The sequence below is a fragment of the Scyliorhinus canicula genome, chromosome 1 (assembly GCF_902713615.1).
Source record: "Scyliorhinus canicula chromosome 1, sScyCan1.1, whole genome shotgun sequence".
NCBI classification, from domain to species: Eukaryota; Metazoa; Chordata; class Chondrichthyes; order Carcharhiniformes; family Scyliorhinidae; genus Scyliorhinus; species Scyliorhinus canicula.
The window spans coordinates 274,321,688-274,340,211 of NC_052146.1; the positions used below are offsets into that span (position 1 = coordinate 274,321,688).

An 18,524-nucleotide genomic window follows, 5' to 3' on the forward strand; every position below is an offset into this window, starting at 1 on the left:
CGTATTGAAGTCCCCCCCCCCCCCCCCCCCCCCAAACCTGCCCCACCCATCCCTTCCTCAGACGGATCTGGTCCGCCACCTTCAGGTGGGTCTCCTGAAGCATTGCCACATCTGCCTTTAGCCCCTTCAGATGAGCAAGTACCCTCGACCGCTTCACCGGCCCATTCAATCCTCTCGCATTCCAGGTGACCAACCGAACCAGAGGGCTTCCCGCCCCCTCCCCCGTCGACTAGCCATAGCCCGTCGATTGCCCGCCCCAGGCCAGCACCCCCTGCCCGACCCAGTCCCCACAGCGACAACACCTCACCTCTGACCCCCCAGCCCCCACCAGCTCCTTCCTGACCCTACCAGCAGCAACCCGGTATTCCCCTTTCCCCCCCCTCCCTTCCCCCCCAGGCTAGGAACCCTCCTAGCCGCGAACCGTCCTCCATTGTACTTCCGTGGGTCAGCTAACTTCTGCTGACCTTGGAAACTCCCGCCAATAACCCGACCCCTACCAAAGTGGGATCATCCCCCGATCTATCCCTCCTCCAGGCACCGCTCCAGCGCGGGGAAGAACCAGTTAAGGCCCTGCCTCCCCCCGTCATCGCCTCCACCCCCGTCATCGTCTCCAGCCCCGCAGCGCGGGAAACCAGAGGAAAGCCCGTGCTTTCGCACTGCCCCATGTTGCACGTTTTGCTATGAGTGTAAAACGCGTTTATTGGGGTGTATTAACTTCCAAGTGCTTAACACCACTAGGCTCTGTTCTATGTATTTATTCAGCTTAGGAGTCCCCAGGTGCCGTATAGACACCGTCACGAGTATTCCAAGGTCAAGTTCAAAGTAATAAAGACGATACACCGATTAGTAAGGTCCAAACGATAATATTTATTATACAGTTATAATAAATACTCATGCACACACTAAGAGACTAAGCTATGACTAAACTAAAGTAATCAGAATACTTATCTAACAGGAACAGGCAAGGTCAGGGAGCGAGGCCTTCGTCCTGGTCTTGGGCTGCAACCTTCAGCAAGCGTTCTGGTCACTGGGGGTTCTAGCGGGCTTAGTTCGCGTAGCGAGCGTCGTACTGGCACTTACGGTTCGGCGGCTGGTGCTCAACGGCTGGAGTCAGGATGTAGCTTCAAGGTCTTGGTCAGGGCCGGAGCACGGAACAACAGATCTTGATCGAAGTTAAGCCGGAGCACAAACAACAGACCGGACAACACGAGGTCCCTGTCTTTTATAGGGATCCCAATGTCCTTCCCTCTTCTTGGGCGGGCTTTAACCTTTGGTTATCTATTGGGTCAATTCCTCATCGATACTGTTTTAATTCCCCAATGCGAGGGGGTCTCCGTGATGGGGGGGGGCGTTTCTTATGCCCTTTTGTTTGGAGGTTTCTGGTGCCTCGATGTCTGGGCCTTGATTCAAATGTGTCCATTCAGAATCAAATGTTTCTATTGTGTGGGTGTTCAGGTCTGATTGCCTCATTAGCATGCAAAGCGTTTTGCCATTTGCACCTAACTAAGGTCTTCTCACCTGAGCCCAAACTGGTTTTCTGCTACTTGCAGAATGCAAAATGCTGTCTTTGCAGACTGCTGTTTTGGCTAAACTGCCTGTTTCCCTGCAGTCTTAGCGCTTGGCTTACTTTGTAGCTCAGCGTCCATTTTAGGTGGCTACACCCACCACACCCTTCTGACGCAGCTCCCAAATACCAGCCCCACTCCATACCCCCAACCCGACATAGAATACAACAAACCCCCCCAACCCTCCCCACAAGATACAAAACTCAAACAATGCCCCACAGCAAAAAAACATAACAGAACAACACCCCCATAAATAACCATATCAAAATTGCAAAAGTACAAAAAAAAGAGAACACAGCAACAGCAGAAACCAGAAATAAAGCATTACAACCGACCCCGCAACCCCCAACCCCTAGTTCAAGTCCAGTTTCTCCGTCCGCACGAAGGCCCACACCTCTTCCGGGGAATCAAAATAATAATGCCGGTCCGAATAAGTTACCCACAGGCGCGCGGGCTGCAACATTCCGAACTTTATCTTTTTCCTGTAAAGCACTTCTTTCGTCCGATTTAATCCGGACCGCCGCTTAGCCACCTCCGCACTCCAATCCTGGTAGATCCGTACTACCCCATTCTCCCAATTGCTGCTCTTCACCTTCTTGGCCCAGTGCAGCACACACTCCCGATCACTGAACCGGTGGAACCTCACCAGCACCGCACGCGGGGGTTCATTCTCCTTAGGCCTCCTGGCCAGTACTCTGTGTGCTCCCTCCAGCTCCAAGGGCAGATGGAAAGACCCGGCCCCCACTAGCGCGTTCAGCATCGTAGCCACGTAGGTTGTCAGGTCCGACCCCTCCAGCCCCTCCGCAAGGCCCAAGATCCGCAGATTTTTCCGCCTCATGCGGTGATGAAGCTCCTCGAAGCGTTCCTGCCACTTCTTGTGGAGTGCCTCGTGTCCCCTCCACCTTACTCACGAGGATCCCGGCCTCCTCCTCTCGTTCAGTGGCCTGCGTCTGCAACTCCTTGATGGCAGCACCCTGGGTCGTCTGAATCTCCGACAGCCTTCTGTTCGTTTCCTGCAGAGAGCTCCGTACCTCAGCCTTGAAGTCTGCAAAACAGCGCAGGAGAGCAGCTTGTTGCTCCAGGGCCCACTGCTTCCACTCCTCTGGAGCTCCGCCGGCCGCCATCTTGGATTCCTTCCCCCATTTTTTCTGGGGAGCTGCTGCCGTTTCTTCCCCCTTTCCACTCCGAGTTCGAGTCATGGACTGCGGGAAAAGTCGATCAGCACACCTTCTCCCACCGGGAGACGTCGAAAAATTTCCATTTTGGGCTCTAAAAAGAGCCGAAAAGTCCGTTTAAAACGGGAGCTCCCAAATGTGTGGCTTCCTACGTCATCGCTGCCACCGGAAGTCGGAGTTTGACATTTTAACCACCCGTAAGTCGGCGGCGCAGTGGAGGAGGGCACAGGGGGCGGTGTATGAGTACGGGGAGAAGGCAAGTCGGATGTTGGCTCACCAGCTCCGGAAGCGGGAAGCAGCTAGAGAAATTGGGGGAGCCACGGATGCAGGTGGGAACTTAGTGCGGAGTGGAAAGGACATCAGTGGGGTGTTCAGATCCTTTTATGAGGGACTGTACCGGGCGGTACCCCCCGGGGAAGCAGGCGGGATGGACCGCTTTTTGGATAAGCTGGAGTTCCCAAGAGTAGGGGACGAGCGGGTGGAAGGTTTGGGGGCCCCAATTGAGTTGGAGGAGCTGGTGGAGGCTTTGGGAAGCATGCAGACAGGGAAAGTGCTGGGGCTTGACCGGTTCCCGGTGGAATTCTACAAGACATTTTCAGATTTGCTGGGCCCACTGCTGGTGAGGACCCTGAATGAGGCCAGGGAGGGGGGGGGCTCTGCCCCCGACGATGTCCAGGGCAATTATCTCTTTGCTCCTGAAGCGGGACAAGGACCCCCTTCAGTGTTGGTCTTATAGGCCGATCTCGCTCCTTAACGTAGATGTCAAGTTGTTGGCAAAGGTGCTGTCCAGGAGGGTGGAGGATTTAGTCCCGACGGTGATTCATGAGGACCAAACGGGGTTTGTAAAGAGGAGACAATTGAATGCCAACGTGCGGAGGCTCCTGAATGTTATGATGATGGCGCCGGTGGCTGGGGAGTCAGAAATAGTGGTGTCCATGGATGCGGAGAAAGCTTTTGATAGGGTGGAGTGGAGTTACCTGTGGGAGGTGTTGCGGAGGTTTGGGTTTGGTGAGGGGTTCATTAGCTGGGTGAGGTTGCTGTACAGCTCCCCGGTGACGAGTGTGGTGACGAATGGGAGGAGGTCAGAGGACTTTCTGCTTTCCAGAGGGACGAGGCAGGGGTGCCCCTTGTCTCCCCTGCTCTTCGCGTCAGCAATTGAGGCCCTGGCCATGGCGCTGAGGGACTCGAAGAGTTGGAGGGGGATTGTGCGGGGGGGGGGGGGAGGGGGGGGGAGCACCGGTTGTTGCTGTATGCAGATGATCTGCTGCTGTATGTCGTGGACCCGGCTGAGGGGATGCCAGAGGTGCTGAGGATACTTGAGGAGTTTGGGGAATTTTCGGGATACAAGCTCAATTTGGGGAAAAGCGAGCTGTTTGTCCTGCACCCGGGGGGTCAGGAGAGGGAGATGGGGGAACTCCGGTTGAGGAGGACTGAGAGGAGCTTTAGGTATCTTGGGGACCACGTGGCTAGGACCTGGGGGGCTATGCATAGGCTTAACTTTTCGCGGCTGGTGGGGCAGATGGAGGAGGAGTTCAGGAGGTGGGATGCGCTGCCGCTCTCGTTGGCGGGCAGGGTCCAGTCGGTTAAAATGACGGTGCTCCCGAGGTTTTTGTTTCTTTTCCAGTGCCTCCCCATGTTGATCCCGAAGGCTTTTTTCAGAAGGGTGAATAAGTCGATTCTGGGGTTTGTGTGGGCACGGAAGGCCCCGAGAATAAGGAGGGCATTTTTGGAGCGCAGAAGGGAGGTAGGGGGCCTGGCACTGCCCAACCTGTGTGGATATTATTGGGCGGCGAACGTGGCGATGATTCACAGGTGGGTGACGGAAGGGGAGGGTGACGCATGGAAGAGACTGGAGGTAGCGTCCTGTGCGGGTACGAGTCTGGAGGCTTTGGTGACGGCCCCACTTCCACTCTCCCCCCCCCCCCCCCCGGGCAAAGTACTCCACGAGCCCGGTGTTGGTTGCGTCCCTCAAAATCTGGGGAAGTGAAGGCCTCAGTTTGGGCCCCGATACGGAGCAATCACCGTTTTGCGGCGGGGAGAACGGGTGGGGGATTTGGGAGTTGGCACAGGGCAGGCATCAGACAGTTTGGGGACCTCTTCCTGGATGGGAAGTTCGCGACTCTGGAGGAGCTGGTGGGGAAGTGGAACCTCCCCCCTGGGAATGCTTTTAGGTATATGCAGGTCAGGGACTTTGTTAAGAGGCAGGTGGAGGAGTTTCCGCGGCTGCCGCCAAGGGGGGTGCAGGACAGGGTGCTTTCGGGGACGTGGGTCGGGGAAGGGAAGATCTCGGCTATGTACCAACTGATGCAGGAGGAGGAGGAGGAGGCCTCAGTAGATGAGCTCAAAGCGAAATGGGAGGAAGAGCTAGGGAAAGAGATTGAGGATAGAACATAGAACGATACAGCGCAGTACAGGCCCTTCGGCTCACGATGTTGCACCGACATGGGAAGTCAAAAACTAAAGGCCATCTAACCTACACTATGCCATTATCATCCATATGCTTATCCAATAAACTTTTAAATGCCCTCAATGTTGGCGAGGTCACTACTGTTGCAGGTAGGGCATTCCACGGCCTCACCCACTCTTTGCGTAAAAAACCTACCTCTGACGTCTGTCCTATATCTATTACCCCTCAATTTAAGGCTATGTCCCCTTGTGCTAGCCACCTCCATCCGCGGGAGAAGGCTCTCACTGTCCACCCTATCTAACCCTCTGATCATTTTGTATGCCTCTATTAAGTCACCTCTTAACCTTCTTCTCTCTAACGAGAACAACCTCAAGTCCATCAGCCTTTCCTCATAAGATTTTCCCTCCATACCAGGCAACATCCTGGTAAATCTCCTCTGCACCCGTTCCAAAGCTTCCACGTCCTTCCTATAATGAGGCGACCAGAACTGTACGCAATACTCCAAATGCGGCCGTACCAGAGTTTTGTACAGCTGCAACATGACCTCATGGCTCCGGAACTCAATCCCTCTACCAATAAAGGCCAACACACCATAGGCCTTCTTCACAACCCTTATCAACCTGGGTGGAAACTTTCAGGGATCTATGTACATGGACACCGAGATCCCTCTGCTCATCCACACTGCCAAGAATTTTACCATTAGCCAAATATTCCGCATTCCTGTTTTTCTTTCCAAAGTGAATCACCTCACACTTCTCTACATTAAACTCCATTTGCCACCTCTCAGCCCAGCTCTGCAGCTTATCTATGTCCCTCTGTAACCTGCAACATCCTTCCACACTGTCTACAACTCCACCGACTTTAGTGTCGTCTGCAAATTTACTCACCCAACCTTCTGTGCCCTCCTCTAGGTCATTTATAAAAATGACAAACAGCAACGGCCCCAGAACAGATCCTTGTGGTACGCCACTCGTAACTGAACTCCATTCTGAACATTTGCCATCAACCGCCACCCTCTGTCTTCTTTCAACTAGCCAATTTCTGATCCACATCTCTAAATCACCCTCAATCCCCAGCCTCCGTATTTTCTGCAATAACCGACTGTGGGGAACCTTATCAAACGCTTTACTGAAATCCATATACACCACATCAACTGCTCTACCCTCGTCTACCTGTTCAGTCACCTTCTCAAAGAGCTCAATAAGGTTTGTGAGGCATGACCTACCCTTCACAAAACCATGCTGACTATCCCTAATCATATTATTCTTATCTAGATGATTATAAATCGTATCTTTTATAATCCTCTCCAAGACTTTACCCACAACAGACGTGAGGCTCACCGGCCTATAGTTACCGGGGTTATCTCTACTCCCCTTCTTGAACAAAGGGACCACATTTGCTACCCTCCAATCCTCTGGCACTATTCCTGTAGCCAATGATGACATAAAAATCAAAGCCAAAGGCTCAGCAATCTCTTCCCTGGCTTCCCAGAGAATCCTAGGATAAATCCCATCAGGCCCCGGGGACTTATCTATTTTCACCTTGTCCAGAATTGCCAACACTTCTTCCCTACGCACCTCAATGCCATCTATTCTAATAGCCTGGGTCTCCGCATTCTCCTCCACAACATTATCTTTTTCCTGAGTGAATACTGACGAAAAGTATTCATTTAGTATCTCGCTTATCTCCTCAGCCTCCACACACAACTTCCCACCACTGTCCTTGACTGGCCCTACTCTTACCCTAGTCATTCTTTTATTCTTGACATACCTATAGAAAGCTTTTGGGTTTTCCTTGATCCTATCTGCCAAAGACTTCTCATGTCCCCTCCTTGCTCGTCTTATCTCTCTCTTTAGATCCTTCCTCGCTTCCTTGTAACTATCAAGCGTCCCAACTGAAACTTCACGCCTCATCTTCACATAGGCCTCCTTCGTCCTCTTAACAAGAGATTCCACTTCTTTGGTAAACCACGGTTCCCTCGCTCCAAATCCAATGTGGCCTCGCCTCTTGTTGGCCTGTCAACATATTGTGTCAGGAAACCCTCCTGCACACATTGTACAAAGAACGACCCATCTAATGTACTCGAACTATATCTTTTCCAGTCAATATTTGGAAAGTTAAAGTCTCCCATAACAACTACCCTGTTACTTTCGCTCTTTTCCAGAATCATCTTCGCCATCCTTTCCTCTACATCCCTAGAACTATTAGGTGGCCTATAGAAAACTCCCAACAGGATGACCTCTCCTTTCCTGTTTCTAACCTCAGCCCATACTACCTCGGAAGAAGAGTCTCCATCCAGCATCCTTCCCGCCACCGTAATACTGTCCTTGACTAGCAGCACCACACCTCCCCCTCTTTTGCCCCCTTCTCTGAGCTTACTAAAACACCTAAACCCCGGAACCTGCAACAACCATTCCTGTCCCTGCTCTATCCATGTCTCTGAAATGGCCACAACATCGAAGTCCCAGGTACCAACCCATGCTGCCAGTTCCCCTACCTTATTTCGTATACTCCTGGCATTGAAGTAGACACACTTCAAACCACCTACCTGAACTCTGGCACCCTCCTGCGAAGTCAAATCTGTGCTCCTGACCTCTATATTCTCAATCTCCCGTACCCCAAAACTACAATCCAGGTTCCCATGCCCCTGCTGAATTAGTTTAAACCCCCCAAAGAGCACTAACAAATCTCCCCCCCAGGATATTGGTGCCCCTCAGGTTCAGATGTAGACCATCCTGTCTATAGAGGTCCCACCTTCCCCAGAAAGAGCCCCAGTTATCCAGAAATCTGAATCCCTCCCGCCTGCACCATCCCTGTAGCCACGTGTTTAATTGCTCTCTCTCCCTATTCCTCGTCTCACTATCACGTGAGGATGGGACGTGGTCGGACGCTCTGGAGAGGGTGAATTCTTCCTCCTCTTGCGCACGGCTCAGCCTAATTCAGCTGAAGGTGCTGCACAGGGCTCACATGACGGGGGCAAGGATGAGCCAGTTTTTCGGAGGGGAAGACAGGTGTGGGAGGTGTTCGGGTGGCCCGGCAAACCACACCCATATGTTTTGGGCATGTCTGGCTCTGGAGGGGTTTTGGAAGGGGGTGGCGGGGATTTTGTCGGAAGTGGTTGAGTCTAGGGTCAGGCCAGGCTCGCGATCTTTGGGGTAGCTTCGGAGCCGGGAGTGCAGGAGGCGAGAGAGGCCGGCATTCTGGCCTTTGCGTCTCTAGTAGCCCGGCGCTGGATTCTGTTACAGTGGAGGGATACGCGGCCCCTGAGTTCGGAGGCCTGGGTCAACGACATGGCTGGGTTCATCAAGTTGGAGAGGATGAAATTTGCCCTGAGGGGGTCGGTACAGGGGTTCTTTCGGCAGTGGCAGCCCTTTCTCGTTTTCCTGGCGAAGGGGTAGAGAGTGGTCGGTCTCAGCAGCGGCAGGGGGGGTGGGTTTGGGGATGGTTGGGGGGTTTGTTTTTGCGGCGGTGGGTTTGTTATGTTATTTTCTTCTTTCTTGTATTGCTATTTGTTATTATTTATTGGGGGGGGGGGCTTCTTTTGTTTTGGTGTGGGAACACGCCTTGTTTGTTTTAAATTGCGGGGAGAAAATTTGTTATTGTTATTAAAAAAACTTGAATAAAAATTATTTAAAAAAAATAAAATAAATGCAGATCTCTCTGACTTTCTATGTTCCGAAGAGTTTTACCATTTACGGTATATTTCTCCTCTGTTAAACCTACCAAAATGCATTCCCTCACATTTGTCCAGATTAAACTCCGTTTGCCATTTCTCTGCCCAAGTCTCCAACCTATCTATGTCCTGCTGTATCTTCTGACAATCTTCAACACCATATGCCACTCCACCAGCCTTGGTGTCATCCGCAAACTTACTGATCAGACCAGCTACATTTTCCTACAAATTGCTTATGTGCACCACAAACAACAGAGGCCCAAGCGCAGATTCCTGTGGAACACCACTAGTCACAACCTTCCATTCAGAAAAACACCCTTCTACTACTACTCTTTGCCTTCTGTGATCGAGCCAGTTCTGTATCCATTTTACCACCACAGCTCGATCCCGTGTGACTTCACCTTTTGTACCAGTCTGCCATGAGGCACATAGAACATAGAACAGTACAGCACAGAACAGGCCCTTTGGCCCTCAATGTTGTGCCGAGCCATGATCACCCTACTCAAACCCACGTATCTACCCTATACCCGTAACCCAACAACCCCCCCCCCCCCCTTAACCTTACTTTACACTACGGGCAATTTAGCATGGCCAATCCACCTAACCCGCACATCTTTGGACTGTGGGAGGAAACCGGAGCACCCGGAGGAAACCCACGCACGCAGGGGGAGGACGTGCAGACTCCACACAGACAGTGACCCAGCCGGGAATCGAACCTGGGACCCTGGAGCGGTGAAGCATTTATGCTAACCACCATGCTACCCTGCTGCCCTAAATGTCAAAGGCTTTACTGAAGTCAATGTAAACAACATCCACCACCCTCCCCATATCAATCATCTTTGTCACCTCCTCAAAAAACTAGATCAAGTTAGTGAGCCACGCCCTCCCCTTCACAAAACCATGCTATCTATCACTTATGAGTCCATGGTTATGGGGCTGGTTTAGCTCACTGGACTAAATCGCTGGCTTTTAAAGCAGGCCAGCAGCACGGTTCGATTCCTATACCAGCCTCCCCGGACAGGCGCCGGAATGTGGCGACTAGGGGCTTTTCACAGTAACTTCATTGAAGCCTACTCGTGACAATAAGTGATTTTCATTTCATTTTGTTTCATTTCATTTATTTCCAAATGGGTATAAATCCTGTCCCTGAGAATTCTCTCCAATAATTTACCGACGTGAGGCTCACCGGCCTATAGTTTCCAGGATTATCTCTGCCACCTTTCTTAAACAATGGTGCAACATTAGCTATTCTCCAGTCCTCTGGGATCTCACCTGTAGCCAATGAGGATATAAAGATGTCAGTTAAGGCTCCAGAAATCTCCTCCCTTACTTCCCTTGGTACTCTGGGATAAATCCCATCTGGCCCAAGAGACTTGTCTAACTTAATATCTTTTAAAAGACCCAATACCATCTCCTTTTCGTTAACATGATCCAGACTGTCCACACGCCCTACCCAAGAATCGACTTCCACAAAGTCTCTTTCTTTAGTGAACACTGATGCAAAGTATTCATTTAGTACCTCGCCCATTTCCTCTGCCTTGACATATAGATTTCCCCCACTGTCCTTAAGTGGTCCAATCCTTTCCCTGGCCACCCTCTTGCATTTTATGAGTAAAAAGCTTTGGGATTTGCCTTAATCCTACTTGCCAAGGTCTTTTCATGACACCTCTTAGCCCTCCCAATTTCCCACTTCCGAACCTTCTACTTTCTTTGTACTCGAGGGTTTCCACTGTTCCTACCCTTCTACACAGTACAAAAGACTCGTTTTTCTTTTTGATGAGGATCACAATATCCCTCGTTACGCAAGACACCCTAAATTTCCCATACTTATCCTTCATTCTCTCAGGAACATAACTTTCCTGAATCCTAATCAACTGTCCCTTGAAAGACTCCCACATGTCCGATTTATTATCCAACAGCCGCACCCAATCCAAATTCTTCAATTCCTGTCTAATATTATCGTAATTTGCCTTTCCCCAGTTAAGCACCTTAACGCGAGGGTTACCCTCATCCCTGTCCAAAAGTACCCTAAAACTTACGAAATTGTGATCACTACTCCCAAAATGTTCCCCTACTGAAACCTCAATCACCTATCCAGGCTCATTCCCCAATACCAGATCCAGTAATGCCCCTTCCCTCGTTGGACTAACATATTGCATCAAGAAGACTTCCTGGATACACCTTTGAAACTCTGCCCCATCCAAACCCCTAGCACTAAGTGAGTCCCAGTCAATATAGGGGAAATTAAAACCACCCACCACAACAGCCATGTTACTTTTGCACCTATCTAAAATCTCTCTACCTATCTGCTCCTCTATCTCTCGCTGGCAGTGGGGGAGCCTGTTATAAACCCCAAACATGGTGATTGTCCCCTTCCTGTTCCTAAGCTCTACCCAGATTGCCTCATTGTATGAGCCCTCTAAGGTGTCCTCCTGCAGTACGGCTATAATATTCTCCTTAACCAGCAATGCTACACCCTCACCCCTTTCACATCCCGCTCTATCTCTCCTGAAGCATCTATACCTTCCAACGTTTAGCTGCCAATCCTGCCCTTTAACCATGTTTCTGTGATAGCCACCTGAATGTATATATTCTGTCACGTCTAGTGGTTAAGTATAGCAACTTGAAATGAAATAAAAATCGCTTATTGTCACAAGTACACTTCAAATGAAGTTACTGTGAAAAGCCCCTAGTCGCCACATTCCGGTGCCTATTCGGTGAGGCTAGTATGGGAATTGAACCCGCGCTGCTGGCCTCTCTTGGTCTGCTTTAAAAGCCAGCTATTTAGCCCTGTGCTAAACCAGCCCCACACCCTTGCATAGATTTCAATGCTGAATCTCTCAGCAAGGTAATGCTATTTTGCAATCTATGGAGGTGTGGGGCACATTGGGCAGAAACTTCCAGAATTCCATGTTTTTTTGCACCTGTGCTCTCCTGCAAGCTCCATAGAATCCCTACAGTGCCAAAGGAGGCCAATCATCCCATCGAATCTACAATGACTCTCTGAAAGAGCTTCCCTACCTAGTCCCACTCCCCAATCCTATCCCCATAACTCCATCCAACCTACACCTCTTTGGACACTGAAGGGCAATTTTAGCATAGCCCATCCACCTAACCTGCACGTCTTTGGAAGTTGCAGCGTTATTGACTCCATTAAAAAGGTTGAATGCTGTTGACCTCAAGTTATTCTGAATGCAAAATCCAGGCTATTTAATTTTACACACAATACACCTCTCTTTGTGATTCTTATCCATGTTTGGCCAGTGAAATTCACAGTCTTCCAGATTTATTCTGTTTTGCAACTGTTAAACATCGTTGTGACATGCTCTATTTTCCATTGTCACAAGTCTGTTCATTATCTCACCAATGTGAAATATTGATGCTGTGAATTTATCCTGTTTTACGGTGTATGCGCAAGTAAGCTAAAAGATTGCTTCCATTCCTTTTGTGTGACTATATCTAAAATGGCAGTAGCTCCAGGCAAGTTACTATATTCATAAACACTTCTAAATAAATTTGAAAAATCTGGGTGGCAGATAGATTATATAATTCATCTTTACTGTTGTAAAGGCACAGAAGTAAACTTTGTAACTGTCCAGGTCGTTTCCTCAATTTGATTTGAATAAATCATGTAATTTGTTGAGTTATTTTATGATTTATTGAGCTTCTGTGCCAACAAGATGTTTAGTCTCAAATTTTAGGAATAAATCACCTTCACCTATCACGGTCACATTTATTTCACAATTTCTAGAGCTGCTAATGCCATCGGTACTTTAACCCTCTGCTTTCGTTGGCACAATGAACTAAAAAAACGGTATATGCAGTACTTTATTTTGAAGAAAAAAGATCTTAAAAATTTTTGTGCAAAATGCAACGGATTGAATGTTCTGTATATGTAGTCAAAGCAACTTCGACAACCAGATAAGTGTGGTTGACTCCCGCTTGAATGCTCACAGCAGTTACTGCCAGCTATTGAATTTCCAGAGTTCCAGGACAAGTTAAAAGTTAGATCATCTTTGTCTTCAGTTTTTATTGTAATTCATGAGGTTAGTGGGGAGAGTGAAGTGCTTTTACTTTTAAACGTGTCGGCTAGGTACAGCGTAGTTGCATTTAGAGTAAAACTTCTATTCTTATCTCAGTTACATAACCCTGATGTTTTTCAATTTACCACCTGAGCAATCCTAAGATTGCTGATTGGTGTTGAATTATGAACAGTTTTATGCCATGCCTGCCCACTGGGTTGAGATAGCCTAAATTTGATCGGTGAATGACCTTCCTAGCTGATAGGTTTTCATGTTATAATTTGGATTAAATTTGATCCTAATTTATAAAGTGTTTTTACTTTCCAAATTGTGCAGATAGAATAATTACCAGTAGCTGAGTTGGTGTATTGATTATTTTCTTCTACTGACATATAATCGTTGATATGTAGGTGCTGTTTATGATGTGAGCCACTACAATGCTTTGTTGAAAGTCTATCTTCAGAATGAGCACAAATTTTCACCAACTGATTTTCTGGCAAAAATGGAATCTGCAAACGTGCAACCGAACAGAGTAAGTTATTGCCCTATTTAGTTTGATGTTTCAAAATTCATTGTTTCTCGACTTTACAATTGCTGTTTTGCGTAAAGGTGTAATATTTCCTATGTTAAGAGTACCTTAAATATGCACTTCAATGTCATATTTTACAATAGTTATTGCAGTTTTTCTAATGACCTTTGAACCTGGAGAGCGTTCACTTCAAAATTGCAAAAAAACTGTCTTTGCACAGTTTGAAAAAAATACATTTTACCTTCCACAATTAAACCAGATTGATTTTTGATACTTGGATTTGATTTTTGCAGGTGGAATTGCTTGTAGAGATTTGTTTTTAACTTATAGTTGTGTAGTTGCTGAGAACTAATAAGCAAATTGGTATATATTTTTATAAATACATGAAGCAAATACTTGAGTATGTTTGTTTTTCCTCTCAATGCGCAGGTTACTTTCCAGAGACTGATAACATCATATTGTAATGAAGGAGATATTGAAGGTGCAAGGTATTGTTTTTAAAATGATTCTTAATGTACTGTAATAGTGTGTCTGGGGAATGCCAAGTAATGTTTGGTCTTGTTTGCATAATAAATTTAAGTTTAAAATGTCAGGTCAGTGAGCATGAATTGGTTTCATGGTACTTTGAGAATGCTTACAGTGTGTCGCCACCAGGTAACAGGTTCAGATATTTAACAGGCATTTATTCCATTTGGTTGTGGTTTCTAAGTAATATTATTCCTGTTTACCATAACTAGTTTTAAAGGTGTTTTCTTTGTGCCCTGAGTTTTAAGCACGACTTTAGTTTTATTTAAGTGGAACATGACAGTGCAACGTTCGTCATGCAGAATGCCATCCAGGATACGGTTCAAATTGTTGAAAATGCTCAACCAACCTTTAACTCCCTTTTCCCTTAATCAATAGATATTAGGCTTTTGTGTTGTTTTCCCCTAAAGTGAGTGGAATATTTGTACTTTGGAAGTGAAATTCTGGGGATTTTGTCTTTTTGATATTTCTCTCTATCATCAAGATGAATTTTCCTGAGAGAATTGTTCACCCTCGGTCTAAATGCATCGGTAAACCTGTAAGAATGGATAAATAAATTGATAAATAATAGGAAAAGAAAACTATAATTGTCTATGCAATCAATTCTTATCCTTGCACAGTTGTTTTTTTTTCTTTTAATAAATTTAGAGTACCCAATTCATTTTTCCCAATTAAGGGTCAATTTAGCGTGGCCAATCCACCTACCCTGAACATAGAACATAGAACAGTACAGCACAGAACAGGCCCTTCGGCCCTCGATGTTGTGCCGAGCAATGATCACCCTACTTAAACCCACGTAACCCGTATACCCGTAACCCAACAATCCCCCCATTAACCATACACTACGGGCAATTTAGCATGGCCAATCCACCTAACCCGCACATCTTTGGACTGTGGGAGGAAACCGGAGCACCCGGAGGAAACCCACGCACACACAGGGAGGACGTGCAGACTCCACACAGACAGTGACCCAGCCGGGAATCGAACCTGGGACCCTGGAGCTTTGGGTTACGCAAACACGGGAAGAATGGGGGGGGGGGGGCGTGGTTTGTAGTGCTGGTCGGCAGGAAGGGATATGCATTTAAGGGACCTTTCAGGCATTCGGGATGTATTTCACAGTCAGTATTTTGCTTTTGCGACATGGTTATAATTTTGTAACAAAGATGGCAACTGATTTACACAAGGTCCCAGAAGCAGCATTTGTGGCTAATGGCCAGTTAATGTGTTTGATGGTTGTTGATTGAGAGATAAATGTCCTTTGAGGCAATGGGGACAATTCAGCAGCTGTACCTTGAATAGTCTGTATGATCTTTAATGTCCACATGAATAAGCAGCCGTGGCTTTAGTTTAATCTCTTGCTTTCATTGGTTCAGGCTACACTAAGATTCTAAAAACTGAATGTGTTGTCCTCTTTGCATTTCTGAGTGTTCATGTTAATTGGTAAATTAAATGGTTCAGCGTCTATAAATCCCGCAAATCCCCAAGAGATTTTGTGAGACTATGCCATGGTGTTTTGGGTGCACGTTGCAGGAAGCAGGAGAAAAAGAAAGTTGTTCTTGTGCAACATGGTGTACTGGTTGTTGTCCAGGCAAACATTTTCAAAAATCAGACTTGCGATTACAGTGTTGTTGTTGTAATATGTCATTGTTGGACAAGTCAATGGCTTGCTGAGCCCACTGTTGCAGTTAACAAAGTTATGTTGAAGTGATTTGAAGGGAGCAGTGTGGCAACAATTTGTACATGCCAATTTTAAATGCAAGAATGCACTTTAACACATTGATTTGAGCACTGTTGTTTCAAGGACAATTGCATGCTTGTGTATTGGGCCTGGTTTGATGAGTTGACTAGGCTGGTTTGTGATGTGGAGTAATGTCAACTGTGGGGTTCAAATCCCGCATCGGCTGAGGTTATTCATGAAAGCTCTGTCTTCTCAACCTCGCCTGAGGTGCGGTGATCCTCAGGTTAAAGCGCCACCAGTCAGCTCTCTCTCAGAAGGGGAGAGCAGCCTATGGTCCTCTGGGACAATGGCAACTTTCGTTTCACGTGCGTGTGTGAGCAGCATTATGATATTTATATTAGGAAAATATATTAATAGCTATAAAATATAGAATTATGTTGAAATATATAAATATATTCACTATAATGATTCGTCTATGTCTATTGGGCAAAGGAGCCAATTAAATGCAAAAAGAATTGGTATTTAATCTGTTTGACCTGTGGGTAATGTTTTAATTGATTTTATGGTGATAAATATAGAGCTATGTATTGTTAACATTTATTGTCTTTTAGTAAGATCCTTGGCTTTATGAAGAGCAAAGATCTACCAATTACAGAAGTGGTGTTCAATTCACTGGTGACAGGACATGCACGTGCTGGGTAGGTAAAGTACTGCAGTTAAGACTTCGAAGGCATATTGCTTAAAAGCATCTAGTCTAAATTTATGTATGGAAATGAGAACTGTGTGCACTTTCTGTCAACATTTTGCATTACAAACTTGGGTGCATTCTTACCTGGTCTGGCCTTCGTGTCTCCACTTCAACATCCTTGTGTTTAGTTGTTTAGTTTTTAACTGGCCTGGCAAGCCACAGCTGTTCAAGAAGACCCATTGTTGTTGTCTCGTGGGAACAAGGGTTGGGCGCAAATTGCTGGCCTTGACAGCAGTGTCCACGTCATGTGAATAAATGGAAGAAGAATCCCAATTTTTAATGGAAACTTTCTCAGTTAACTTGTCATAATTCAGTTGCACCCTCATTGGAGCTCTGAAGATTTGGGCGATACATCCAACTGCCTGCAATGTTTCCTCCCCTGTTCAATTGCTTCCCCATTGCTAACTCTATTTTTAGTCATCAAACATGTTGCCTCTGACCTCGATGCCTTTTTTTTCCTCAAAGCTTCTTATTTAATTCTTTTGATCTGGCTTACACCCTTCTTGTGATGGGTGCACCCTAGCAAAAATCAAAATGTCATTTACTGTAGCAGTGACATTGGTGTGCCATCCGCCATGTGGGCCTCAACCTTTTTAAGTGTTTGGCTATGCTGTTCTCAACATCTCTCCTGTTATACTGCCCTATTAGATTGTCCTTGTGTAGTCCCACTTCGAGCTTTCTAGATGCATCAAGCATATCAACAGTGATGGTTTCTCTTACACTGTCTGCACAGTCACCTCTAGAACATTTTTGAGGGTAGAAGTACAGCTTAACATCAGTGGTAGGGTGAATAATGGAATCCTCACTAAAGGAGAGAATCGAAGGACACCTAGAAATGAGTATTATAATAATTATATAATGGATTTCAAAAGGGAAAATCTTGCTTGCCGAACCTTATTTTTTTAAGGAGGTAACCGAGAGTAGACAATGGACATGCAGTGGATGTAATGTATCTGTATTTTCAAAAGCCCTTTGATCTGGTATCCCGCAGTAGGCTAATGTATAAGGTCTGAGAGTGTGAAGTTAGGGTACAAGTGACTGAATGGATTGTTAATTTGATTTAAGACAGGAAGCAGGGTGGGAATAAAGTGCAGTTTATTGAGAAAGATGGGAAGTGGTCCTAAATTCTACATTTGCGTTTTGACTTTGGAATCAAAAATGCAATTTCTGCTTTTGTGCTTGACACCAATTTTCTTTTAGGGTAGTGGGTGGGGGATGCTTAATTTAGAGTACTGCATACAATTCTAATTGCCAATGTTAAATTAATGTAGAGGCACTGGGAAGAGTTCAGAGAAGATTTAGAACATAGAACATACAGTGCAGAAGGAGCCCATTCGGCCCATCGAGTCTGCACCGACGCACTTAAGCCCTTACTTCCACCCTATCCCTGTATCCCAATAACACCTAACCTTTTTGGACACGAAGGGCAATTTAGCATGGCCAATCCACCTAACCTGCACATCTTTGGACTGTGAGAGGAAACCGGAACACCCGGAGGAAACCCACACAGACACTGGGAGAACGTGCAGACTCTGCACAGACAGTGACCCAGTGTGGAATCGAACCTGGGACCCTGGCGCTGTGAAGCCACAGTGCTAGCCACTTGTGCTACCATGCTGCCCAGAATTTACAAGTATGATACTAGAAATGAATGTATGCATGCAACAGGAAAGGGTTGATGGGCTGAGTTTCTTCTCACTTGAAAATAGAAGGCTCAGAGGTGACCTAATAGAAGACATAGAAAATAGGAGTACGCCTTTAGAGCCTGCTCCGCCATTCAATAAGATAAAGCTGATCATTCAAGTCAGGAACCTATTCCTGCTTCTCCCCCAGCCCCATACGCTTTGATCCTTTTAGCCCCAAATGTTATATCTAACTCCTTGAAAATATACTGGTTTGGCCTTGACTGCTTCCTGTGGTAGTGAATTCTACAGACTTATCACTCATTGGGTGAAGAAATTTCTCCTCATCTCAATCCTTTTTTTTAATAATGTTTTTTATTGGGTTTTTGAACAAAGTATATTTGCCGTTATGTACACAGGATATACTATATATATATATATAGAGAAGAGAAGGGGGGGGACACACAAACCACAAAGGGAGAGAAAAAAAAGTAACAACACGCGAGAAATACAAAATCAAACAATGTAACTGGTAGGGTATTATTATTATGCACCCACCCAACTGCAGCAACTTTGTACA

At 46.6% G+C, this 18,524-nt stretch overlaps 1 protein-coding gene across 2 annotated transcripts in view; it reads left to right on the top strand.

The window, feature by feature from the left end:
* lrpprc (leucine-rich pentatricopeptide repeat containing) overlaps positions 1–18,524 on the top strand; it is a 182,181-nt gene that overhangs the window by 23,985 nt on the left and 139,672 nt on the right. For both annotated transcript variants that reach the window (XM_038813544.1, XM_038813552.1), the window contains exons 4-6: positions 13,253–13,374; positions 13,801–13,859; positions 16,186–16,272. In XM_038813544.1, coding sequence (XP_038669472.1) covers positions 13,253–13,374; positions 13,801–13,859; positions 16,186–16,272 — 268 coding nt within the window. The remainder of the gene's footprint in view (positions 1–13,252; positions 13,375–13,800; positions 13,860–16,185; positions 16,273–18,524) is intronic.